At 40.9% G+C, this 24,879-nt stretch overlaps 4 protein-coding genes across 5 annotated transcripts; 2 read left to right on the top strand and 2 right to left on the bottom strand.

Annotated features, from left to right (window-relative positions):
* Nucleotides 1-595: 595 nt before the first annotated feature.
* LOC145458279 (LETM1 domain-containing protein 1-like) lies at nt 596-11,729 on the bottom strand. 2 transcript variants are annotated; one of them, XM_080336610.1, is made up of 9 exons: nt 11,297-11,729; nt 9,982-10,091; nt 9,612-9,694; nt 9,345-9,531; nt 8,762-8,869; nt 3,192-3,347; nt 1,124-1,220; nt 936-1,065; nt 596-880 (listed from the first exon to the last, which is right to left on the bottom strand). In XM_080336610.1, the coding sequence occupies exons 1-8, from the start codon at nt 11,553-11,555 to the stop codon at nt 974-976; spliced, it is 1,092 nt and encodes a 363-aa protein (XP_080192736.1). In that variant the 5' UTR covers nt 11,556-11,729; the 3' UTR covers nt 596-880; nt 936-973. The 2 variants fall into 2 exon arrangements, with proteins under 2 accessions (XP_080192736.1, XP_080192735.1); XM_080336609.1 differs by having other exon boundaries at nt 596-1,065; nt 11,297-11,728.
* A 3,001-nt stretch (nt 11,730-14,730) lies between these two features.
* On the top strand, nt 14,731-16,383 carry LOC145458281 (pyridoxal phosphate phosphatase PHOSPHO2-like). Its single transcript, XM_080336612.1, has 2 exons — nt 14,731-15,002; nt 15,065-16,383. The coding sequence occupies exon 2, from the start codon at nt 15,518-15,520 to the stop codon at nt 16,217-16,219; it is 702 nt and encodes a 233-aa protein (XP_080192738.1). The 5' UTR covers nt 14,731-15,002; nt 15,065-15,517; the 3' UTR covers nt 16,220-16,383.
* Nucleotides 16,384-16,483: 100 nt separating this feature from the next.
* Nucleotides 16,484-19,867, top strand: LOC145458280 (GDP-D-glucose phosphorylase 1-like). Its single transcript, XM_080336611.1, has 4 exons — nt 16,484-16,622; nt 16,684-17,070; nt 18,482-18,687; nt 18,919-19,867. The coding sequence occupies exons 1-4, from the start codon at nt 16,484-16,486 to the stop codon at nt 19,264-19,266; spliced, it is 1,080 nt and encodes a 359-aa protein (XP_080192737.1). The 3' UTR covers nt 19,267-19,867.
* A 984-nt stretch (nt 19,868-20,851) lies between these two features.
* On the bottom strand, nt 20,852-24,879 carry LOC145458278 (betaine--homocysteine S-methyltransferase 1-like). The gene is made up of 7 exons (XM_080336608.1): nt 24,576-24,879; nt 23,509-23,700; nt 22,247-22,409; nt 21,996-22,169; nt 21,795-21,925; nt 21,625-21,731; nt 20,852-21,032 (listed from the first exon to the last, which is right to left on the bottom strand). The coding sequence occupies exons 1-7, from the start codon at nt 24,840-24,842 to the stop codon at nt 20,927-20,929; spliced, it is 1,140 nt and encodes a 379-aa protein (XP_080192734.1). The 5' UTR covers nt 24,843-24,879; the 3' UTR covers nt 20,852-20,926.

Below are 24,879 nucleotides of genomic sequence, written 5' to 3' on the forward strand. Positions count from 1 at the left end.
GGCCCGCCCAGCGATTTGAAGGTTTGAATCCGGCCCGCGACACAAGTTGAGTTTGACACCCGATGTGCAGTACATACTTCACCGTGTGTTGCTGCCGACACTTTTTGTAACTAATTATGAACACCGAACGGCGACTCAGGGAAAGGAACCGGCCCAGATAAATGCCCGACTCTTCGGATTGACTCGAGCGCCAGTCTCTCGTGCCAATGGAGTGGGTAGGTGGAATTTGGTCGCCTGCCGAACCAACTAAATGAATACTAGTCCGTCCTCAAGGTTACCGAACCACGACCTGACCTATCGATATCGCCTTCTGTGACATGCCACATCATTTTTGTCGCTTGCTTTTCTATACTATCTTCTTTTACTTTTCATTCAGTGTGTATGCCTCCTCTTTACATCGCCTAGGCCAGGTGGGTGTCTGATTCCAAAGACTACTCCAAGTCGTTTCGACACCTTCCTATCTTTTCACTGTATCGCAATTTTTGTAGTGTATTGAACTGATAAAATTGCTGATAAACCGAACCGAACTGGAGCAGCTATACTCACGCAGCGTAGACTTCAACACATCAAGATAACACGTAACACATAATTCAGATTTCCAATGACATTACAATTTTATTACAATACCAAAGCATCTGATAATAATACCGAAGAAGTAACGACACGGTTCCGTCGTTCACAATGGGCATGCATACGAAATTCGTGCAAACGTGGCTCTCAACTGTTTTCTAGGATCAGGATACCAGATTTCTCCAACTTGCTCCTGTGACAGTCTAGCATCCATACTCCCGACTACTCGATTATGATATCACATTAGAACAGTAGCTGGAGTTATCCGCCAGGGCAGACGAGGGACTACTTTGCGTTGAACTGCGTTGAACTATGAACTCTCATTAAAATCAAAAAGATTGTGAGCCCATACATCGCTCCCTCACAGTTGGAATCCGAATCACGGAGGCACAGCTTCCAGACGTTACATATCGAAAATTTTCCGCCGAAACTTGGTCTCGTTGTAGTTGCGCGACAGCAATATTCCCGCATGGATCACGAAGGCGGCGTCTGAAACTTGAGATAAACACGAAATTCGCAGCGTCGCAGTATTTCACTAACGTACTGTACTCACCCGTGCAACCCTTCGTTACAGAAAGCCAGTTTTTCAACCAGTATTGATTTGCTTCCTTGCTCAGCGATACGCAATCGAGTCCGCGCAAGAAAGTGGCCTGAAAGATGCAGCGGTGGGTGAGCATGAAGTATAATATCTTCCAATTGGCACCGTGTTTTTTCACGCTTCACAAAATAATAAAACCAACTACCATTCTCTAAGAGCAATTGGATTTACTAAGGAGCGATTGGGCAAACACCGAATTATTCAGGAGGAAAATGAGGTCACCAGAAGGGTTGCCCGACATATGAGCATGCGACACTGCATGCGTGTGGTTTCACAACCCCGAACTCACTCCCTAATCCCGAAATCAACACTTTTTACATCCTTACCCCAAACCGAACCCTACGCCACTTCTCAATATAAACCATACTCAGCCTTAACCCAAAATTTTACCCACATGCTTAATTAAGTGTCGCATGCTCGTGTGCTCATACTACATCGAACATTTATATTTGTCGACTACTTCCACTTCTACTTGAAACCACTATACTACACTTCGTCTTTTGAAAAGTAGGTTGGGACAAGATTCAAGGCGCCGTATGCTTCCTGTGCAACTGCAGGATGCATTTTCGAGACTGTGCAAAATCACTAATGACAAAAATATACTTAGTTAGTTGCAGTGATACATCGGCTATTTCAAACCGACCCTGCTACGACAATTTCACTCATATCCCCCAAACTACTTTCTACATTACAAAATACAGTAAACAAGTATAAAAAGCATGTAGTCTTTCCTAAGAACTGATAAGGGGACTAGCAACTGCAAAATTTGAAAAACCATCAAAACTGTCAAATTTATTTTTGGTTGGAAATATTAACATGGTACCTCTGGTTTTACGTCATGTACTTATTTCTCTAAAAAAACAAGTAAAAATTGCAAAATTTCAATTCCACTGGGCATACCGTCGGTACTTTCTTCAACTGTGAAAATGTTCAATAGCGTTTTTCCCCAGCGTAAAATTTCATTGTATCGCTTCATCAGAAACCAAATATTTATACAAAATTTCTGTCGTAAATGACTCAGTCAACGTTTTTTGAAAAGCCAACATCCAGATCTATATTTTGCTAATTTTTGTTTGGTCTAGGTACAACATGGTCGGAGTTACAGAACGTCACAGTTACCTTTTGAAAAAAAAATTTTGAAATTTCATAACGAAATTTCTCCAAGACGAGTTGCACATAATCAGGACTTCAAATTTTAGCAACACGCAGGACTGTCCTATTACTCCCTAAAACTGGCATTAGATCAGAAAAGAGGCACCACAATCTTGAGGCACGGTGTTTCGCGTGTCGGGGCACTGTTTCTCTTGCAAATCCAAATTCTGTGGGCTGGAACTAAAATTTGCGATATTTTGTTTACAGCAGTGGTTCCCAACCTTTTTCGACCCATCGCCCCCTTTTCAAGGTCAACACCGAACATCGCCCCCCATATTTTGTGTACCGAAAGTTGGGCATACAAACCGTAATCACCATCGGGTTGACTAAAAAAAAAAAAAAAGGTCAAATTTTCGGCTCGATGTCCAATTTGACACACTTTTGCAACTAAATTTCCGTGGGTCGCCTAAAAAAAAAAAAGGTCAGCCGTTTTGACGCGTCATCGCCCCCCTATCGCCCCCTTTGTCCATTTTCGCCCCCCTGTCGCCCCCTTCGTCATTTTCGCCCCCCTAGACCGCCAAATCGCCCCCTGGGGGGCGATATCGCCCACGTTGGGAACCACTGGTTTACAGCATAGCGACACCTAGCAGCTGTGAAAATTTTATGCAGATGGGGGATGCCCTTCGAGAGATAGCTCTGTCGAGTTCCTAGCCCCTTAAGTTGAAGAGGAAATATCCTAAAAATGTAACCATGCAAGTAGGTTACCGTAATCCTGTTCGAGTAATTCGAGAAAGTAATTATTACTGACCACTTATGTCAGATAGTCGTGAACGCCGTACTACTCGTTCACATTCGTAATTGGGATACATCCAAATCCCAGTCATACCTTTACAACGAAATGTAATTATCAAGTCAGGCCCCGCGTACTCACGTCGTGCAATTCGTTTTCCGATAAATTTTTCACAAGATTCCCTCTTCGTAAACGTTCGTCAAACTCCATGATGAGCAACGACCTCTTGCTGAGAAAATACGCGAGCCATTTTGGCGGGAAAAAATTCCATAGAAAATTGATTTGGCACAGTGAAGACTGGAAAAAGAAAGAAAGTGTCGGTGCTACTGTAGGTGGTCGAAGTATTCATTGTTCATACTCAAGTAGAAGTAGGAGTAATGCAATATTTCTACTAAATTACTAGTACAGCTAGCTATTTCCAAGACACATCAAAACAACGTGAAGCACAAGTAGAAATGAAGATATAAAAAATTCGAAGTATTTGCAAGTAAGTTTGGTCGAGACGTCGCATACTTTTATTAGTCGATCAAAGGCGAGTAGGGGAGAGGAGGTCAAGATGAGACACCTTTTTGATAGTTCAACCCCACTCAAAAAGTAATGCCTTCCGAGCATTAATTTTGGTACCGATGGAAAGCCAGTGGTCTGTACTATTCATATGTACGTTTTGAGTTGTATTGAACAATATACTCCTGGATTTATAGGCCCTCAAAAACCCTTCCTCAAATGTCTCACTTACCCCCAGGTGAGGGTTACATGAGATACGCTGTGTTCAAGATGAGACACCAAGCAATTCTTGTTTATTACACCACCAATTCATCCCAAATGATGAATCAACTAGCGACATCATGAATGAAAAATAATAATCATGAAATGCAATGCTACATCTGGTCAAGAGGTCAACTACTAAATAGCCTAAATAACACTGGTCAACACAATTTTTGTTGACTTTGATCAGACAATTGATTTTGACTAACGTTTGGGCGCTGAATTCGAAAATGACTTCCGTTTTTCTCTATCACGTCAAGTTTTGGGGTTAGGCAGCCCACACATTGCCTCAAAACCCACATAATAGCACTACTTTTAATATTTTGTGTTTATTGTATAAAACGTTTCAAAAACTACAACCATTCTAAAGTAAATCATTAGACTTCAAATAAACATTTGCACTGCTTTATTTGGTTGATTTAAACTGATATTGCTTGTACAGGACAAATAAAGTGCGAGTTTCAGGGTCCAAATTACGCTAATAACCCATAATTCTGCAGGTTGTCTAGTTTGATACTCGAGCAATAATCAGCTAACATATGTAAGCTCCAATCTACTCTGGTATCTCATCCCTATCATCTTCAGATTTTGGGAAACATTTTCTCCTTGACCATCTCTGACTATGTCAAGGTTTTCAGGGAAATTATTAAAATATTTTAGATTAATTTAAATGGCTGCTGTCCGACATAAACATATAGTATGTGTATCAGGGTTGCATGTGCTCTGCATCCTTATTGTCTGAAAACAAAGAAAACACGATATTTCAATGCTGACACATATGATCCAATCGTGCTCGTAATATTGCAACAATTCTATGTTTCTGTATTGTTCTCAATGTTTCGGTATTATTCACGAAGACTAACACAGTATGTGCAATTGTTACTGCACCCAAGACGTTGGCATTTTGGAGAATGCCACACTTTAGGATCCTTTTTGAGCTACCTATAGGCATTTGCCATTCACTTGAGTTCTAAATCGGGATTCCTAACTCCTCCAGTAGTCCATGGTGACAGTATCATGCCAATACCAGTATCACGGCAATACAAAAAGCTACCGAAAGTAGGCCGACAAAGAAAAGGCTGATTCTCCTGATTGAAAGTGAGATATCTTTTCTACCTTGCCAAGAAGCCTAATCTTTTCTCACTTCCTAATCATGTTAAAAGTTCCGAAAATTTCTATTCCAAGTCCCAAAGCTTATGTCAAATCAATAACTTGTGTTGATGGACTACTCTACATTCTGAATCATCTTCGCGATTTCAAAATCTACATTATTAGGCCTGCTATCCCTAAGATCTTCATCTTGATCCAACTAATCGAGCATATAGCAGTTTAAAGTTACACTGGATAAGCTGAATGGGGCATTGGACCTACAGCTGATAGTAAATGTAATGTTTATTTTTCTTGCCATATCCTGCAGTTTGCATCAAATATGTGAGTGAAATATCCTCAGATGGTTGCATCCTCTAACCAAAATTGGGAGAATGTACCGGCCTAGATCGATACCAGTACCTTTGTTCTTGATCATTCAATTGAGCCCTGGGCTAGATAACTTATTATATGGTAAAAGTGTGGATTTTTATATGGTACAGAAAAGTAATATGGCTAAATTCGTGAAAATTTGCATATTTTAGGCATATGTCGTGGAGCAAAAACTTGACGTGATAGGAGAAAACCAATGGCATTTTTGGAATCAGCACGCCAAAATTAGCCTAAATCAAGTGCAAAATCGAAGGCAACAAATTTTTCGTTCAAAATTGTTGCCCAGTGCCTATTATGTGTGCTGTGAACAAAAAATTTTGAATATTGCGAGGACTTCAATCGAAAAGTCCTCTGATACCCATGTCTCAACTTACCCCAATGATTTGTCTCATCTTACCCACACACTTTTCAGAGGTAAGTGCATGATTACACTGTTAATATTGCACTCGAACAGTTCCAGTAATGTCATTTAATAATATGAAAGATTATGATCGGTATGCCCTTACAAACATGAATCCACATAACTTAAACCAGTGGTTCTTAACCTTTTTTCTTCCAGCGCCCCCTTTCAAAAATTATCGTGCTCCAGCGCCCCCCCCCCAACTTCATATTGTAAGGAATGTAATAAAGACAATGAGTAAGAGGGAGGGCCGTAACAGCACCTCGTTAACCCCCTAAAAACGATTGCCTTGCGCACCCATAGCGTGATAAACCGAACTTCTGAGGGCTTCGCCCCCCACGAACCCCATATCGTGATTTTGATGGTCAGCAAAGTTTGTCTGGCCTGGTCGCCCTAGGTATCAAAATTTTCCATAATGCATGGATGAATAGGTGGTAATTACATATATAAGTCGCTATAAACTTTTTATCGTCTCAGCCCACGTAATCAGATTTACCAGTAGCACTGAGCGAGCCGTTGTATAGGAAAATAAAGAGCACGTAATTATTAATTAAACATATTCGGGCGTGCCCGCAGGTACAATTATTCGTTACCAGGGCCGTAACAGCACTTCGTCAGCCCCCCCCCCCAACAAAAAACGTTGGTCCTGGGCCCCCATCGGGTGATAAACCAAACTTCCGGGGGACTTCACTCCCAGACCCCCATTAGGCCGTCCGCTATTTGCTTATAGCCTATTAGGTATCTACATTGGGTGTCCATTTACTGAGGCAGCTATTCTCGCCTATTCGCGCGAAGTGCGAAAAATGTCACTAATTAATGATTGAATTGGTCAATATCATCGGGAATTGCATGTAAATTGAGATCAATTTTTATCCTCTCTCTGCTCACGTAAACACATTTACCGGTAGAGCTGAGTGAGTTGCAATGTTCCCTCTAAGCTGCGCACGTGCGCAGTGTTGACACGGTCTCTGCACACAGAAAATCTACGTTGCGCACAATCCGGAGTTATTACCTCTTCTTAGTCGTTACGCACTGTTGTCCAAGGGTCAGCGCAGTGAGTTGTTGAGTGTGCGCAGACTCATCAAAACTTACAGCGAACATTGTGAGGTTTCTTGGAAACTGTAGGGCCCGTTACTAATAATTAAACATATTCGGGCGGGCGAAACCGTGAATATGACTTCGTTGCATGATGTTATTTCGTGACCCCCTGTCTGCAATATCAAAAAATATAAAATCGCTCAACGGGGATATCGCCCAACAGGCATATCCCTGTCGCCCAATCGTACTAAACTAAAAGACGCACACAATTTCAGATTGGTATTTCTTCACTGACATATAATTTATCCCTGCCAGATGGAATTCGTCTTCTGGGGTTCAGATTGCCAAGACAGGAACATTCGGTGTCACTCATTTAGGCGCCCATGGACAATTAAACCTATATGTATTTTGAAAGCTATAAGTAACGAAGCTTTCAGTAGGGAGGGTGTGAACCTCTGAAAGTTTCAGGTTCGTGTGAACGCGAACCTTTTTGAAAGGTTCTATGTGAACGCGAACGTGAACCTCATGACGTCACGTGACGTCATATTGATAATTTCAACCCTATATTTCGATGAAGTGACAGCCTATATTAATTTACTTTTACACGATACCTAGCGACGAATCGGGTCACATCAATTCCACCATGCTGAAGTACATATTGACGTTTTAAACGTCGCTAAATGTATCAACTGAGACAATCAAATGATCCCATAAAATCAATATCTTGCGTCGTTTTGCCTACAATTTCAACGAGGACTTGCCAGGGAATATAAGCTTACGCCCTGTCTAGTACAGACCGGACAGTGTATTCGGCGTCTGGGTATTGAGCAAAGTGCAAAACGGGTTACTATACTTGCTACCGATATTACCCCATTAACAAGTTATACAGGTGTAGCCAACACCGCAGTCGCACGGATTTGGCTTTTATGATGAGTAAACATATGATGTCATCGCCTGCTAGATTTTTACATCAGAAAGCGATATCAATCTTATTGGTTGGTTGAATAAGCATCATTCTCTGACTACATGTGGTGTTTTTCGATCTTCGTGTTGTGTGATTGCGGGTCAAGCTCACAGCAGAGAGTCACTAATAGATATTCACAAACGGAAAGCTGGATATTTCGAGCAAACTTTTGAGATTGTCAAGGTTCATGCTCGTTTAATGTTGATTTTTTATGCTGCCAGCGCCATGCGTATAAAGTGCCCCGCAGGTGAAATGCAGTACCAAAGATGTTATAATGACGTGAAAATTGTAATATATGAAAAAGGTTCACAGTGCAGAACCTATCAAGTATCAAGGTTCTGTTGTGAACGCGAACCTCAAAATTTCCGAGGTTCACACACAGAACGCGAACGTGAACCTCACGTTCACACCATCCCTAGCTCTCAGTGTTAATTTGCTCTGAATACTCTCATTAAGGATATGTCCTATAACCACATCATCTACTGCGAAGCCATTTTTCTTCAGCGCCCCCCATACCGCCCCCCTGAGCCCAGCGCCCCCCATATCGCCCCCTGGGCGTTTCCGCCCCTTTTCAAGATCGCCAGCGCCCCCTGGGGGGCGCTGGGGGCAAGGTTAAGAACCACAGACTTAAACAGACTATAAAAATATATTTTTTGGCATTTTTCTGCCCAACCTCAAATCTTTTTGCCTTGTTAATATGGTAGCACTATAGATGGACATTATGGGAAAAACATAGTTCGAGGAATCTGTCCAATAGAAAATTGTTCTATGAAAAAATTGCATGTCTCATCTTCGCCTCCTCTCCCCTACTTTCGAAATTGCACAGTGCATCTTCGTGACTAACGCAAAATCACTATTGACAGCAGAAATTCATGAAAATATCTTACTTTACTATACTTTACTATCATACAGGGGCTATTTTGCTAGTCTCTGCGACAATTTCACTTATGAACGCGATAGAAACATGTGTCTCAATACTACTATCACCTTTACAACATCCAAAGTCAAAAAAGTAAGCAGTTCAACGTGTTTGGTCTCGCTAAGAAACAATCTTTCAAACCTTACCAATAATAAAGGCGGGAGAATGCTGGCATCCAGTGGATTCGTAGCTCCCCTGCAGTAGTCACGCAATCTCAAAAGATCTTTATTAGTAGGCACGTCGGAAGCATTAATCTGGAAGTGAACGTAACAGATGAGCTTATTATTGATGCAGAAATATCTTCATTTCGTATGCCTACAGCCACCCATAAACTGAAATTTTTATTATTTCTGTTTCCGATCTTTTTCTCTGACCAATTCATGAATATATGAGACGTACTCTTTCAGGGAGGTCGATACCAATCGAGTTGAAATTTCAATTAGCTCCCTGAACAATGCAGTGCACAAGTTTGTTCTATCAAGATATAACATTCCTTCCCTGTCTCTCGTTTCAACTAAATATATTTATCTGCTGGAAACCTACGAAACAGTTAAACAATTTAGCGACAGAAACCTAAATAACGGCAACTTCTGATTGCTATGGTTTTGGTCAAATCATAACCCAATGAAAACCCTTTCCACAAATTGTTCATACTTTTGTGTATGATCAACTAATCAGATTATTGGTGTAGCTAGGCTAGGCGGTGATAGAATCAGGATTTCCACTCACAGACTTTATTATAGGGTCGAGTATACCCTGGAATACTTGGCTCTGATGATTATTCCGCAAATACGAAAGATGGTGCAAAACGACGGTGTGCTGGAGCGATCTTCGTTCGTTCATAACGGTGAAATATTTCTTGTGTTGAGCTTTATTCCAATAATAACGAGGTAACAAATATTGGGGAAACATCATTCTAAAAATGTACAAATTCACTCACGGCTGCGTCAATAATGGCATGTACTAGTCTACTACACAGAAATTATATGCACTTACACAGGTATGACTATGATTAGCATTCCCATCGGAAGAAGAAATATAGGCAGCAGAACGCTGGACTTGATAAAATTGCTTTTGGTCTGGAAAGTAATGAAGTGTTCACAGAATTCGCTTAGAACTAGGGTAGCCTACATAACTTATCATGAATTATTGATGGATTTATTTATAGACATGGACTTGAACTCTTGTTACTATCCTTCCCAGAATTGATGTCACACAGAAGGCTGCGAGGACAATTTAATGTTGCAACAGTCTATCTTCAAGCATGTCCATTATTATGCAAAAAGCTTACATCTTGAGTAATTGTGAGACTTAAATTAAAATAATACCGTACAGGCATACATCAATAGATATCAAATAAACTTACATCAAATATGGCTTTATGTTCCTTGTAACTAGTTTGATAGTTTGGATCGGTACGACGTCTCAAGTAGACCTTCCATGACGTTTTGAAGCCATCTCCTTGTGCACGAAAACCTGAAGAATTTGCTAGTAAGAATTCGGGCAAGACTCAAGGTATCAAATTAAGATATATGTTGATTGGTGTAGCTTGATATGCTGTACACTGACTTTTAGAAGAGAGAAAGCTATGCAGGATAATTCAACTCTTGATTTTATCTTAAAATTGAAATTCACTTCATACTGTCACTTTACATGCCGGTTATTGCTGTTCAAATCTAATTTTTTTGGGTAAATTTGGAAGTAAATAACGGTCACTTGTTCAATACACATTCCACATTAAGCAGTGCTCATTTATCATAACCAACATGTTGTTATGTTCCGAATGACCCATAATCTTGATTCTGGTTTTGAGTATTGAGACTTTGAATGTGGGTGTCGCTACGAGGGGTCTCCACCTCTCTCTGTTTACATAACATTTCAAGTTGATATTATATAGGTGTACTATCCCTTGCATGTGCATGATTTCCATTGATGGTGCATGATTTCTGAGGCGGGTAAACGTTGAAGCATATGCTAGGCTTACCATATTTTGAAAATCTAACAAGAGAACACTTTTTCAGAAATTTGCAACTCCGGAGTAGAATTCTCAAAAACCGGTGAATTTTTCCCACTTTGTGATCGGTTGACAAAAAAAAAAAAAAAAATAAGGTCATCTTTTCCGCTCAGAGCTCAAAGGTCATCTTTTCGCTCAGAGCTAAAATCAACGTTTTTCACTCCGAAATACCCGCCGGAGCTTCACTTCTGTGCTAATTTGCGGCATATCACTCGCAATTTGCTATAAATTTGACCAAAATTCTCAAAAAAGAGGACAAAATCTCAAAAAAGAGGACAAAAATGCGTCCTCCGAGGACACTTTCAAAAAAGTCAAAAAAGAGGACAAATCCTCTTAAAAGAGGACGTATGGTAAGCCTAGCATATGCACATTGGGGTATTCATTCTGCTGCACTCACTAGACACACCTTCTTTATCGCTGATATCAGAAATCAGGGCATTTACCAGAGTTCTGTATGTATGAAGTGCCAGAGTGGCATATTTGGATTTTCTAATCCAACAATTAGGCTACTCATTCAGCGATGTGTTTTGATCAAGGGTCATGGAAAACAGAAATCAATATGCTGGGGATTGCTGGGGTATACAAGAAGTGCTGGATAATATTGGTTGTCTATGATTATATGGATTTTCTTCACAAAAAATGCTAACTATCACTATACGGTACATACCATTGGACATTTGCAAATAATAGTCATGCAGAAATGGTGAGTTCTTGAGCACGGACAACGTAATATCGTCAATCTTTGAAAAGACCCCATTCTTTTTCCGCTGGGGTGCTTGATCATGCGACGAACTCGAGATATATCTGCAGTCGGGCAGTGAATATGTACTACGATTGCATTTCCAGAGTGACTTGGCTCCAAAACGTAATTCCAGAACGCCTCGATAATATGTAAGTAGACCTATAGGCATGCGATTAGGTAACATCACTGTAGATCTAGGATCATACTTCGATAAATCGTCGGCGAAAGGTCTTGTAATAGCAACGTACTGTCGCGGATAAGAGCTATTCCGCGTAACTTCTAGTTCTTGGTTGCAATTTTACCGAAACTTGCAAAAATACACAAGATCTCGACTTTCTCGACAGAGGAGAGTTGAGAGAGAGAACGAGAGAGAGGGATTGAATACCTAATCAACTGGAACGTTACCCACACCCAAAATTAACTATAATAATTGTATAATAATATACAATAAATATACAATAATATAATTCAGAATTAAACGAGTATATAATAGCAGCAGAGGGCCATTGAATAGGGCAATATTTCAATCAAAGATTTACTTTTGTCTTTGGCCTCCCTAGTAGCTATAAATAAGAGATATGCACTGCACACTAGGGTTCTTCAAAAATGACTTTTTTTCTCAAATCGTAATGGCTACTTGATAAAATTGTTAGGTTACCTAATTTAAGTCTACACACTAAATTTGGTTCAATTCCAGCCAGTAACCGCTTTGCTACAGGAGAAGAAAGTTTCTATTTATTATATAAAATTAAATAATAAAAAATTTGAAAATTTTCTGTTCACCCCATGAAACTGTTAGGCTGTCTATAGAAACGATGCTCACCAAATTTTGTTCAATTCCAACCAGTGGAAGCGGAGTTATTGCCGTCGAAAAATTTGGATTTGAATAAAATAGTATTTACGGTGAGCATAAATATAATAAATAAACAAATAATCGGTCACCGTAAATACTATTTTATTCAAATTCCAAATTTTTCGACGGCAATAACTCCGCTTCCACTGGTTGGAATTGAACAAAATTTGGTGAGCATCGTACACAAAAAAGGTTGAAGGCGATCCTCCCAGACATAACTCATCGACACCAATTTGTTAACCCGCCAAAGTCGATAGGACAGCTCAACCTCATGCTAAGAGAAGTGGCAACGGAAATGAAAAGCAGGGAAAGGGGAGCAATCATCTCGGTTGACTTCAAAAAGGCGTACGACTCTGTTGACCACGGTTTCCTCCAGAGTGTGCTGGAGGCAGCAGGGTTTGGTAACGTCTTTCGAAGTTTTTTCAGAACGATATATGATAGAAGCGAAGCACGGATATCCATTGGAGGGAGAGTCGGGAAACCAATCCAAATCGACTCCGGGATTAAGCAAGGAGACCCGATATCCATGTACTTGTTCACAATCACTACTGAATCTCTCTTGCAGAAGCTGAATCTATCCTTGAAAGGGCACAAGGTGATGGGATACAAAGAAAGCATAATCACACCTGCCTACACGGACGACATCACGATAACTCTGGACAGGGTGGAGGATTGTGATGTAGCGATCCAAACCATTGCAGACTTCGGGAGAGCAAGCTCGCTGACGATCAACAAGGACAAGACCAAAGGAATGAGTTTTGAGAACTCAACACGACGGAAAGCTACGAAGGTAATCGCGTGGGGTGAAGAGCTAGTCATCCTTGGAAACACCATAACGAAAAGCAGGCTAAATAGTCCTCCACAATGGGATGCAGCCATGGGAAAAGCAGCACTACTTCTGAAAGACCTCCAACAGATGAATCTTAAAAGGTATGAGAAAATACAAATAATCCAATCTAATGTGCTCCCAATTTTCACATATATCGCACTGACAACACAAATGCCAAGCTCTGTCAGAACACGACTGAAGAACCACATCACCGCTTTCCTATTCGGTCCAGAGAGAGGGATGGACTACGCGAAGATCATCCAGAGAAAGGAACAAGGGGGGCTAGGCGTGGTGGATATCCCAAGAGTGACGGACGTGATATACATCAAGCCGGCGATCCAGTACCTGAGAAAGCAAGGAACAAAACCAGAGAGCGAATGGGACAAGAGACTTGATCATCAGCTGGCCCTAACCCTGAAGAGGTATTTAAAACATGCGATAAAAAATGATACACCTCATACGTTGCAGCCCCTTGAACATTGGACTGAAATAAGCGAAAAGATGAGATCCATGAAAATCGAGATACAGGACACCCACCAGAAGCAAACGAAATGGATATATAACGTAACGATGGCAAGACAATACAGAAGAGAAATTGGCGAAATGCAGGGACCAAGCTGGTACAATATCACCGACCCAATACTCGCACACCATCAAAAGGAGATAAACTGGAACATCGCTCACCGAATCCTGCCGACTAACTCTCGACTCCACGCCAGACTAGCGGTACCAAATAGTAATTGCCTCCTATGCGACACGCACATCGAAACCCACGAACACCTTTTCCTCAAATGCAAGGTGTCCAATCCAGCTCTCTTATTGATTTTAGAAACCTGGGAAAAAACAACTGGGCAACCAACGCAAAATCCTGACCTGCAGACGGTGATCAAAATGGTGCCAAGGGGACCCCTGACAGGAAGCTATACGTCCACGCTGATCCTCCTCCTTTCTGTCTTTAAACAGGCAACGTGGACAGCAAGAAATGAAAAACTTCTTCACGATCGCAGACTCGGACCCAAATGGATCGTGAACTCGGCCATACGCAGGATCGCCAAAAGGAAAGGTTGTTCTGATGAACAGCAAACATACGATGTGCTACGCCGCCTTCAACGTGAGATGACAGACGCAGTGACGAGAACCTATGGAAGAATGAAGAAATGAAAATTTGATATTCATGTTTTAAAATTAGAGCGTATTATATACCTACACAATCTTTCCATTGTGGAAATTTATGTCAGTACGTACATATACGCAATAAACCCAAATGTCATCGTTTCTATAGACAGCCTAACAATTTCATGGGGTGAACAGAAAATTTTCAAATTTTTTATTATTTATTTTTATATATTAAATATAAACTTTCTTCTCCTGTAGCAAAGCGGTTACTGGCTGGAATTGAACCAAATTTTGTGTGTAGGCTTAAATTAGGTAACCTAACAATTTTATCAAGTAGCCAGTGCGATTTGAGAAAAAAAGTCATTTTTGAAGAGCCCTACTGCACACCGAATACAATGCAGCAAAAGATAGTATAAAAAAGGCAGGTGATGAAAATGAATTGGCAGATGTCGCTAACCAAAGTAGATATGTCAGATTATAGATAACTAACCTACGGAGGTTAGTTATCCATAGTCAGATCGTGATTCAGTAACCAATAGCGCACCAGCGCACGGGTAGTCGTTAATATGATGAATTGATGATACGGTTGAATGCAAAGAGAGTTGCTACTGTGTCGTAACTTCTAGCGGTTCTGCCTCTGCTGCATACATTTTGCTAAAAGATTGGATATTGGAAGGCTTGTAGCAGTTGCTGCTTGTAGGTATAGGCCTGTAAATGTCACTATCACTATACCCTTTATTTCCAATATTTCCAAGGGTTGACTTGCTTGGTGGCTTCAGGGTGGCCCAAATTTTGAATCTTGTAAAGGGAAGGGGGTCCGCGAAGACAAAAAGGTTGAGAACCACTGCATTATAAACTATAGCCTAACACGACTGTAAATTTGTATATTTATTAGGGACACTGTAAAGCTCATGAATCTCAACAAACCTCTTCAGGTGGGCACTACTTCTGATGTTTGTTTATTTTATATGACATTGCGACTTCACACTGATATGCTGTGCACTTGCAGTCACATTGCTACATACAAAAAGGAACGGCCATTAGCTAGCCTAGGATTGAGGTTTTGCGTACAGTTTTATGGGTTTTGCATATCGCTAAATTGGTAATGTCTTGATATGCTGTATACCGTACCAAACGAAAAGCCAATATTCAGGCTTACATGGTTAGTCACCTATTGGCTTTGTCCTTTGTGAATAGTTTTTGATATGGCCAAATTTGATCATATTCTATGTGGCAGCAATGTAATGCAGAGTAAGCAGAGATATATACCGGTATAGAAGTTTTTCTGAATATTGGACTATTTACTAATCACATTTCTTCGTGTTTTGAAGTTTTTAGTGTATTGAATATGAAGCTTCTTGTAGTGTTTGATTTTGACCACACTATCGTAGATGACAACACTGACACTCATGTTATGAAACTTGGAGAAAATGGCAGAGTTCCTGATTTCGTCGAAGCAAAGCAAAAGAAAGGCCATTGGACTGCGTTTATGAATAGTGTATTCTCATATCTCTTTAATAACTGCAAAATATCGAAGTCTCAATATCAATCAATTCTATCGGAGATTCCTCTAACTCCTGGGTTTGCAACCTTGATACAATATATCGATTCAAATAATAATATAGATTGCATTATTGTATCAGACTCCAACACTTGGTTTATAGAAGTTATATTGTCTTTGCATGGAATTTCTAGTGTACCACAGAAAATTTTCACCAACAAAGCTGAATTTGTTGGTGGTTGTTTAAAAGTTTCTCCGTATCACCACCATGACCATGAAACGTGCCCTATCAATATGTGTAAACGAAAAGTTTTGAAAGAATTCGTTGATGCAAAGAAAGAACAAGGTATCCAGTATCAGCAGATTTTTTATGTGGGGGATGGGGGAAATGATTTTTGTCCTGCGGCGTTCCTGCAAGAGAATGACATTGTGTTTGCGAGAAAAGGGTATGCTCTGCACAAAAAGTTGCGGGATTGTGACATACATGCTGATGTACAGATTTGGGACAGTGGTCTAGAAATTTTACCGTTTCTCGAAAAATTTGGCTAAATCGAATTACCGCTAGTCAACATTAATATTAGCCTATACCTTTTCTTTTGAAAATGATGTCCGTAATCAATGAATGCACTATGTTATGCACAACAATTTTTCTAGATAAGATGTCGGTGCCTTTCTGTTGATATGTCAATAAATTTGTGTAACCGTTTTACAGATCTGCTACTTATGTGCATGTACATTTGCACACCTCCACCAAACAGTTATATTTAGACATTATGTGTTGATACTCGATAATTAAGTGATACTTGGGGGAATATGGAGGAGTCAACTACTAATTTTACATACAGCAGTAAAAACCTCATTGATGAACCCGTACCTTGGACATCTGTCGGACAAAACCTATCTCCATTCGACCTTACATTGAGGCAGTCATGGGATAGAGCAGTGGACAATGGTATGCAAACATACAATCTCTTGAATTCTTATTATTGTGAGCTGTGGCAAATTCCTTTTAGGTCTTTTTCGGTATACGCTGCAGGACTGTCTGTACAAGACACTAGATTTAAAAATTGACGACGCGATGAAACTTCCTTGTGTTGCACAATTAAATCCACAAAGAGCTGTCAATCGAAGAAAAAGAGAAGAGTTCGATTCCATGAACGATGTTTTCAACGAAGACCAATTCAATTTCACAAAAATCAAGAAAACTGAAATACTGTTACAAATGGATAGCTCAGATGAGCTTTTGGCGGGTTGTGACCACAGTGTGATGCTCAATATAAGCCCTATTGAATATGGACACGTGTTGCTTGCTCCATTCTTGCAAAAAGGTCTGCCGCAGAGATGCACGTTGGAGTCGCTCTTGTTGGCGTTTGACATGGTACAACTAAGCTCGCAGCCAAGTAAGTAAGCCATTATTATGCATGCTTGCAACTAGCAACTACATGCTTACTTAATGGGTTGCAATGACTCGAGTCGCGATTTTTTTATGACTCAGTGATTTTCTCAAAATACGGAAATGAGTCGACTGGGCTCTAGTCAATATCTGTAAGGACTTGACTTGGGCTTGGGACCCAGGCGGCCAAGACCGACATTTCAAAGAATAGTAAATTAACCACACTATTGGTATTTCGTCTATTGGTAGTGGTACTTGAAAATGCGACCATAAACTGTTGAAAGTGACCAAATACAGTATATTATAAATACGTACCGTTCTATATCACCGAACAGAGTTATGAAAAGAGGGTTAAACAACAATTGAACTGAATGCTGAGCAGACAACGAAATGACTTGGACTCGAACTCAAGTCATAATATACCATGACTCGGACTCGACCGTCTGCTCGCTGACTTGGACTCGGGGTTGAATCGGCGGTGAATTGAAAATGACTTAACTTGTGACTTGGTTACAAACCTGGCTTGCTTGGTGAACATGAACATATGGCAGTAGCACATTTTCTTGACTTTGACTTTTACGCTCTAAATTGCTGTACTAAAATGACCCCCTCAATCAGAATTACCTACTCTGTGCAAAGCAAAATCAGGCATAACTCTGGGCTTTACAAACTGCCGTACTCTGTGACCTCTTGCAGGTGGTAAAATGGTTAATGAGACTGGAGTACAAGTAGAAGTATTGAAGTAATGCAAGAATTTTGATTCCATTATGAGTAGAAGCGCCAATTTCAAAGTCACAGAACAACTGGTTGAAGCAATAGTAGAAAACATATGAAAAATACTCGAGTAGTTTTGAGAAGTAGATTGGGAAAACGCGTCACAAATTTTGTTAGTCAATCGCCAGTGACTGCTATTAATATTATAAGATGCATCTTCGCAGTTAATACATAATGGATACTGAATTCCAATATGATAGACGAGTTGATTGTGTGCAGAGTTGAAGCATAACTACCAAATTAGATTAGAATTACAAGTATAGCTATATATTTAGATTTACTGAAATTGCAAAAATTTGAAAATTGAATGACGCTCCGAATTCGACAGAAATCCAACAAAAATCGAGGTTAGATCTTATCAAATAATAGTTCATTCTCAAAATTACGAGGATGGGAAATGTTTGCACACCAAGATCGACGCGTTTTGTACTATACAGTCTCCTGCAGCATTTTCCGGTAGACCAGCAATTAGATTACGTTTACAATTACAGCGCGCAGAAACATTTCATAAATTAGATGTGAATTGGATTATTGGCATTTCGCCCCAATTCATTTAATTCGACAGCTAGAATCATCTAGTTGTCCACGTCTGATTGTGTTCCTTGCCGCGCGATGATGAAGTCGGATTCGTTCTCGTTTCAAAGGCTTTCGTCTCGGCTTCAATAGCATCCACGCGTGGGCCTCTATCAATCATTTGCACTTTCACGGGATGTATTGCGAGCGCGAGCTTTTCTGCGATTCCCTGCCTGCGAACGATCATCTGGCCGCGTCCTGTTGTTTATTGCATGCCGCGAGTCCAATCCACGCGTTCGTATTTGAGATTCCGCCGCAGAGGGACGATAGGGTTGAGGTGAGGATTGAAACTGAAGGCTGGACTTGCGTAGTCAAGTCTCGGTAGAATGCAGAGGTGGGCAATGTATCCAGCATATTTTTTTACCGAAATGGAAGTAGCGATTTTCGAGACACGCCAAAACTGCCTTGTTATCGACCACGTACCTGGTGAATTGTAATCATTCTGATAAAATGGCAATTGCTAAGGATAGGCGAACCGTCGCGCATTCAACATACCCCACCATTACAGGTAGCTACATCCGTCACTGTGATAACCGATATTCTTCACGCCATGAACATTCCGTACAATATCGTCATTGCGCGCGGCAGGCCGTCGAATCGGGACGGCTCGAATCGCGAAAAATGGATAACCAGGACTCTGATCTTCCCTCGCAAGTCCAGCAAGGGCTTGCTGCCCGCGGACTCCTTCGACGTTGCCTGCGTAGAGGTGGGCGGGCATTTCCCAGTGAAAACGCGAGTCGCGTTTGAAGCGTTGACCGCCGAAATTGCAAAGCGCACTTTGACGGAAGCGCGGCTAGCGGATGACGTATTTGTGGCGATCAAAGAGAAGGTTAAGAACTCGCTTCAACGACAGTGAGTTGCTTCAAACGTTCTGCCTAAGCACGATCTCGGGGAGGAAGAAGGGCGTGGTGTCAGAGGAAGCTCATGGCCTGTGGACTGCTGCATGTTGCGACCACTACGTGTCACGTATTCAATCGGCGGGTGCCGCACGCACGTGGCAACGAACCGTCTATATTGCAGTTGTAATTCTTGTATCCTAGTCATATTATATGCAAAATGAGTTGGAAAATCTAGAGCGCGTACTATCGGCGTTTTGATGCTGCTAAATCTGCACAGTATATTGCTATCAGTCGGGTGCTAAAAGCGCTATGTATAGTACGTATCATCGTCTTCTGGTATGTGTTGAAAGAAGAATTCTCTCCGCAGTCGAGTAGAAATCTTATCCCCCCCTCGAAAAATCGGGGTACGTACAAGTTATGACATTAGTACTGCAAATAGTCTGTTACTTTGAGACCAACAGCTGGATGTAATTGGTGACAATAGCAGAGTAGGCTTATTTACGGCATTCGTATGGCTTTCTTGATTTGCTGGCGCTTCTATGGCGTCGTATCAATTTCTGGGTAACAGTTTGAACTGCGTTTGACCGCGGAATGGAATATTCATATCACCGTCAAAAATGTTGGGTTGCATCGAGTATTATATAGCTGTAGCTTTTGCGCGCGATACGGAAGACATGTCGAAAAGGAGAACATATATCTCACCGATCAGGTGTATGTATCCTGTGTCCAAGATTCAGCATTTGGAGTTGTTTGAAGGTAAGTCACTAAGCTCATTTACATGGCCGTTTGGGTCAGCTTCGAAGCTGACTCGTCAATCCGACTCTCTCGTTTTTGAAAAAGAGAAAAAGGCAGACGGCTTCAATCCATCTTGAGCTCAATCCGTTCCGCAGAGTCGCTTGGAGACGACTTGAACAGTACCGGTACTTGAAAACGAATCCAGACTACAGCAACATACCAGCATTTCATGTTCATATTTCACGAAACCGGCACGTATTTCAAATGGGTGAATATGAAAACTCTATCAGTACATGATACTGCTTTTATAATATGCACGTGGTCTTATTTGTTCAGCGTTACAACTTATGAAGCGAGTACAGCCAACAATATACCTTGCACAACTCACAATCAGAAAGAATATATACACGGCGTATTTGGTCATTCTGGAATTGTGTTTAAGGTATTTCTGGATATCTCAACTGCCGTATCATATTCCCGAGCTGAATCCCACAGTGCTGTGTATCACTCGAGCTGCGATAAACATGACCATGTAAACTCGACCACTTTGGCAAGCCGTCTCATGACGTCGCTCCAAGACGACATGGCTGCAAGACGACTTGACCATGTAAATGGGCTTACTGTTAGCGTAGATAGTGCGGATTTGGCAAGGGTGTGAACTTCTTTAATAATGGCATGGCTCAACGGATGTGTTTTGTGACGTAGTGAAAGCGAATGACATGACAATGTTAAAGTGGAAAATGTAAGAGTCATTGACCCCGCGCCTCATACTTGGGATCGAAATTGAGTTGTGTGTAATCTGACCTAAAAATGCTCATCTTTCCGCCTGCAGAAGATTTCTGTTGCATTTCATTTGACTAAGTACACCTGTTTGTGGAACTTAATTTTTCCAAATTAATTGCATTTCATATTCGTAAAATCCCGACGTGTTGAGTTCCCTTGCTATGTCCGTGTGTAGTCAATTTTCCGGTCGACGGGCTTTGCAAGTGGTGGATTGAATGGCCTTCCAGATCCCAAGTTGACGTTTTGCCAATATTCTTTCGTTTGCCTGCCAGGTACAATCGAACATTATTCCAATGCGTGGTAGGTCTACGGTCGACTGCAATAGTCGCAAATTCGGTGTTTCGGGCCTAGTTTTCCCTAAAAGATGAAGACGGCCAAGCAGAAGTACTAAAAGATCATAACCGCTTGAGGAAGTAGTGCAAAAAGGCTAAACCTACTCGAGTATTTTTGAAAAAGTAGAAGTACTTGGTTACTGCGGTCAGTAACTGACCATAACCAGTTTGACCACCTCTGACACTCGTTTCGCTGGGCTCCAGAGTAGTTTTCCTACTGTATTTCCTGAGTATGAAGATCAACTCAGGGTCCACAGCACATTAATTCTGTTTGCGCCAGATTGATGTAGTACCGAATCCTTAAGATTTGATTCATTATTTATGAATATAGCGAGGAATTGTTGTACCAAGGATATGGGATTGTTATTGTACTAAATTCATTGATTAAAATATAAGTGTTTTATAAGGAATTTAATTAGACATTGTAGTAGAACTTCCGATTCGCATTATTCACTGAATTCCGGGTCATACCAAGTCAGGCTGCCACAAATTTTCTATTTTGTTACCAAGCTTGACTGCACTTACCTCCCGCCGCCCTCTATCGACGAAATGATACTTTGTTGAAAAAATGACCCTCCGTACGGCTGAGCCATATCGTTCACCGGCGGGATGATTCCTCTTTCCTCCTGAAGCTATAAATACCGGTAGGCGTTACAGCGAGAGTGCAGATACCGGCGGAAGCATTTTAACATTACTTCTTGCGCAATGGATCTGATATGATACGGCTCGAACCCACAGCATCCACCAATATAGTTGATACCCAGTTCGAACGCTTGCCGTCCGAAATCGTGCGCATCCGATCTAGTCAGCGTTCTCGGGTCCAGCGCTGTTCCGTAGAATCGATTTAGAATTAGTAGCTGCGGGCATGATAACTGTGTGAACTACGTGTATTTTACCTAACGGATACTCGGGAAGCGTAAGGTAACCGAGTCGGTTATTCTCAACTTCCGGACACAAGAATCCGACAGGTTGGCAAAGTAAGTACGGCTTTGGGTCGAGATCCGCTATAGCTGACTTTATCCTTGACATTACCTTCAGGGAAGTATTTGGATCGAAAGTGCAGTTAATGCCTGAAAAGGTGCGTGGTTCATGCTGACGATTTGCAACGCGACTAAGTATCAGGAGATGTAGCGCCCAACAAACTTACCGATGATATCTGCTCCAGTTTTGGCCATTCTAACAGCGCACTCTTCGACTGCAACACCCTCGGCGTCTCCCATCAGCCCCAGAGTCATCGATACTGCCACCGGCTTATTTAATTTCTTCATTTCTTTGGCGCATATCTCCACTTCCCGTATATTATCGAATAACTTGGATAGAAATCGAGATGAGACTCGCTCTTGGGTAGAATAAATAACAATGTATCTGATATTGTTGAAGAAAGGTTGGGCCGGACGAAATAGGGACTGGCGCGTGAGCCAAAAGCCCGCGACAACTTTCAAAATCTTCCAATGCACATCAGTCACTGTCGTTGGTTAGGATAGCTACCAACAGCACTCGGGAGTACAGAGATTGCCAGGAACGAAGTATTTCTACTTTTTCGGAGTAATTATGTACCACTTACACAATTGGTCATGTTTTAGACTACTTTTACTTGAAAGTTACTTTCTTACAATTTGGATCGTGACAAAATAGAACGAGGTTTTACTAAGCATAAGATTGCATCATTTTTGTGAGAGAATTTGTCATAATAACCGCGCGAAGTAGCTTCTGCACCACGTTAACTGTATATATATGAAGATTGCACCTATTAGTCCTTAGTCTGCGAATATTTGTTTTGCGCTAGTCAGGAAGATAGATTTTGCAATTTTGAAATCAGCCACCTCTGATGAACTGCAAAAAGCATGAAACTATTTACTTGAGTACTTGTCATAGTTTTCATTTTCTACTTCCAGTTGAGGTAGTTTTGAGGTTTCATAGAAATCGCTGTTTCTAATAGAGGATTTTGAGCAAGGGACTGCTGGCGTACAAATAGAAAAACACAATATGCGAGTATGTTGTATAGGGTTACCATACTTGGGAAATCTGAAAAGAGGACACTTTTTCAAAATTTTCAGTCTTACAATACTGGAGTAAAATCCGGCGGAATTGGTCAATTTATTCCGAATTTGTTGTTGATTGACTAAGAAAAAAGGCCAACTTTCTGGCTCAACTCCCGAAATACTCGCCGTAACGTTACTTGAGTACTAATTTCCTATAGTTCAGTCGAATTTTAACATACATTTAGCCAAAATTTTCAAAAAAGTGGACATATTCTCAAATAATATTTGGGCGTCCTCCGAGGACACTTTCAAAACTGTCAAAAAAGAGGACAAATCATCTTAAAAGAGGACGTATGGTAACCCTATCTTATATGTATGCAAAGTTATTTTAATTTACGTGCACAGAAATGGCGACACGGCCACTTACTTCGCACATTACGAAATCCACGTCATTTTCTTCGTAACACCGTAGCTGTTTAGCGTATTCTTCCGCTACTACCTTTTCATCCTTGCCTAGTTCGAATGACGGCGTGGGTGAGATTCCGCCACAAACCAAGCAATTGTTTTCGTCGGCTGCTTTCCTCGCTAGCTTGCAAGCGGCATCATTGATCTCCTTGCACTGTGAGATGTGCGTATTTATATATATTAGGATGGCTGGTAGGTTACCGAAGTTTGATTAGAACGCATCTTATGAATTAGGTCCCGTCCACGCTGATACGGAACGCAAAATACACATTTTGCGATGTAACTTGTGATTACCTGGAAAAGGTCGTTGGAGGGAAAATAAGAATATACTTGAGGGCAACTGAACGACCGCGTATTATTCACTATATATTAGCTACAGTAGCATTATTAGTCATTGCAACAATATATAATTAACAATTAAAATTGCTGGATGAGTTTCCCAAATGCTCACAATCTAGAATTCAGCATTAACGAGACATCATGAACATGTTGAACATTGAGGCTAGCCACAGACTAAATAATGTACGCTACCCACATTTAGGGTTGAATTTAGAACAAAATGTTCACAACACACCTTCCTCATGCCAGTGGTAATATTGAACACAAAATTAGAACAATTTCATTTGAGTCAGCTTAAACTACCCTGTATTATGGAATATAATGCGGGATATGTCAAACAAATATTGCTATTGCAGCAATACATGGTATAATGTCCTGGGAGTAGAAGTATAGCTAAGTTTTATACTAGAGGCAAATTACTCTAGAGCAGGATGTCTCTCGGTTACGAGATATACACATTTCATGGTTGGATGATAACAGGAATCTCCTACACTATATAGGCTACTTCTTGAATCCAAGTACAAAAGCGATTGTTACTCTAATACAGGTAATATCTTTTGAACAAAAATATTGCGATTTCATACGTTATTTTAAACTGCAGGTGAGCAGGGAAACACAATGAAAACATGTGTAATACAAGAACCTTGTTTCCGCACAAATTGATTTTAGTGAGCTGGGGGTCATACTCACAGTGAAATTGCAGTCTTTACCCGGCAGATTCAATCGATCATCGGTAGAATAGAATGAGGCAGTTTGAATAACATCGGCTCCTGCCCGAACAAACTCCCGATGCAATTGTAAAACAGCGTCGGGGAATTTCAAAACTGCATATGGAATCCATTTCTCATAGGAAACATATCCCCGCTTTTCCAAAGTAAACATCATGCTGCCATCCCCGACCACAGGGCCGGCAGCCAATCTCTCAAGAATATACTTCCTTTTGATCATGGTTATCATATGATCTAATTAAAGAAGAGTTCGTGGTACATATTAA

This window comes from Botryllus schlosseri, chromosome 16 (genome assembly GCF_051294905.1).
Source record: "Botryllus schlosseri isolate E-star chromosome 16, Bs_hap1, whole genome shotgun sequence".
In the NCBI taxonomy this organism is placed as follows: domain Eukaryota; kingdom Metazoa; phylum Chordata; class Ascidiacea; order Stolidobranchia; family Styelidae; genus Botryllus; species Botryllus schlosseri.

What these genes read in the sequence shown, in the direction of transcription:
- LOC145458279 (XM_080336610.1), bottom strand. Translation starts at nt 11,555, where the DNA reads ATGTTACCTAATCGCATGCCTATAGGTCTACTTACATATTATCGAGGC. An exon ending in CTAATCATAGTCATACCTGT is followed by an intron (nt 9,532 to 9,611) that starts GTAAGTGCATAT and finishes GTACATTTTTAG; the next exon opens with AATGATGTTTCCCCAATATT. An exon ending in TTCTCCCGCCTTTATTATTG is followed by an intron (nt 3,348 to 8,761) that starts GTAAGGTTTGAA and finishes TTCTTTTTCCAG; the next exon opens with TCTTCACTGTGCCAAATCAA.
- LOC145458281 (XM_080336612.1), top strand. Translation starts at nt 15,518, where the DNA reads ATGAAGCTTCTTGTAGTGTTTGATTTTGACCACACTATCGTAGATGAC.
- LOC145458280 (XM_080336611.1), top strand. Translation starts at nt 16,484, where the DNA reads ATGGAGGAGTCAACTACTAATTTTACATACAGCAGTAAAAACCTCATT. An exon ending in GGATAGAGCAGTGGACAATG is followed by an intron (nt 16,623 to 16,683) that starts GTATGCAAACAT and finishes AATTCCTTTTAG; the next exon opens with GTCTTTTTCGGTATACGCTG. An exon ending in ACAACTAAGCTCGCAGCCAA is followed by an intron (nt 17,071 to 18,481) that starts GTAAGTAAGCCA and finishes CTCGTTTCAAAG; the next exon opens with GCTTTCGTCTCGGCTTCAAT.
- LOC145458278 (XM_080336608.1), bottom strand. Translation starts at nt 24,842, where the DNA reads ATGATAACCATGATCAAAAGGAAGTATATTCTTGAGAGATTGGCTGCC. An exon ending in TCAGATCCATTGCGCAAGAA is followed by an intron (nt 21,732 to 21,794) that starts GTAATGTTAAAA and finishes CGGTATTTATAG; the next exon opens with CTTCAGGAGGAAAGAGGAAT. An exon ending in TCGATAGAGGGCGGCGGGAG is followed by an intron (nt 21,033 to 21,624) that starts GTAAGTGCAGTC and finishes TGTACCTGGCAG; the next exon opens with GCAAACGAAAGAATATTGGC.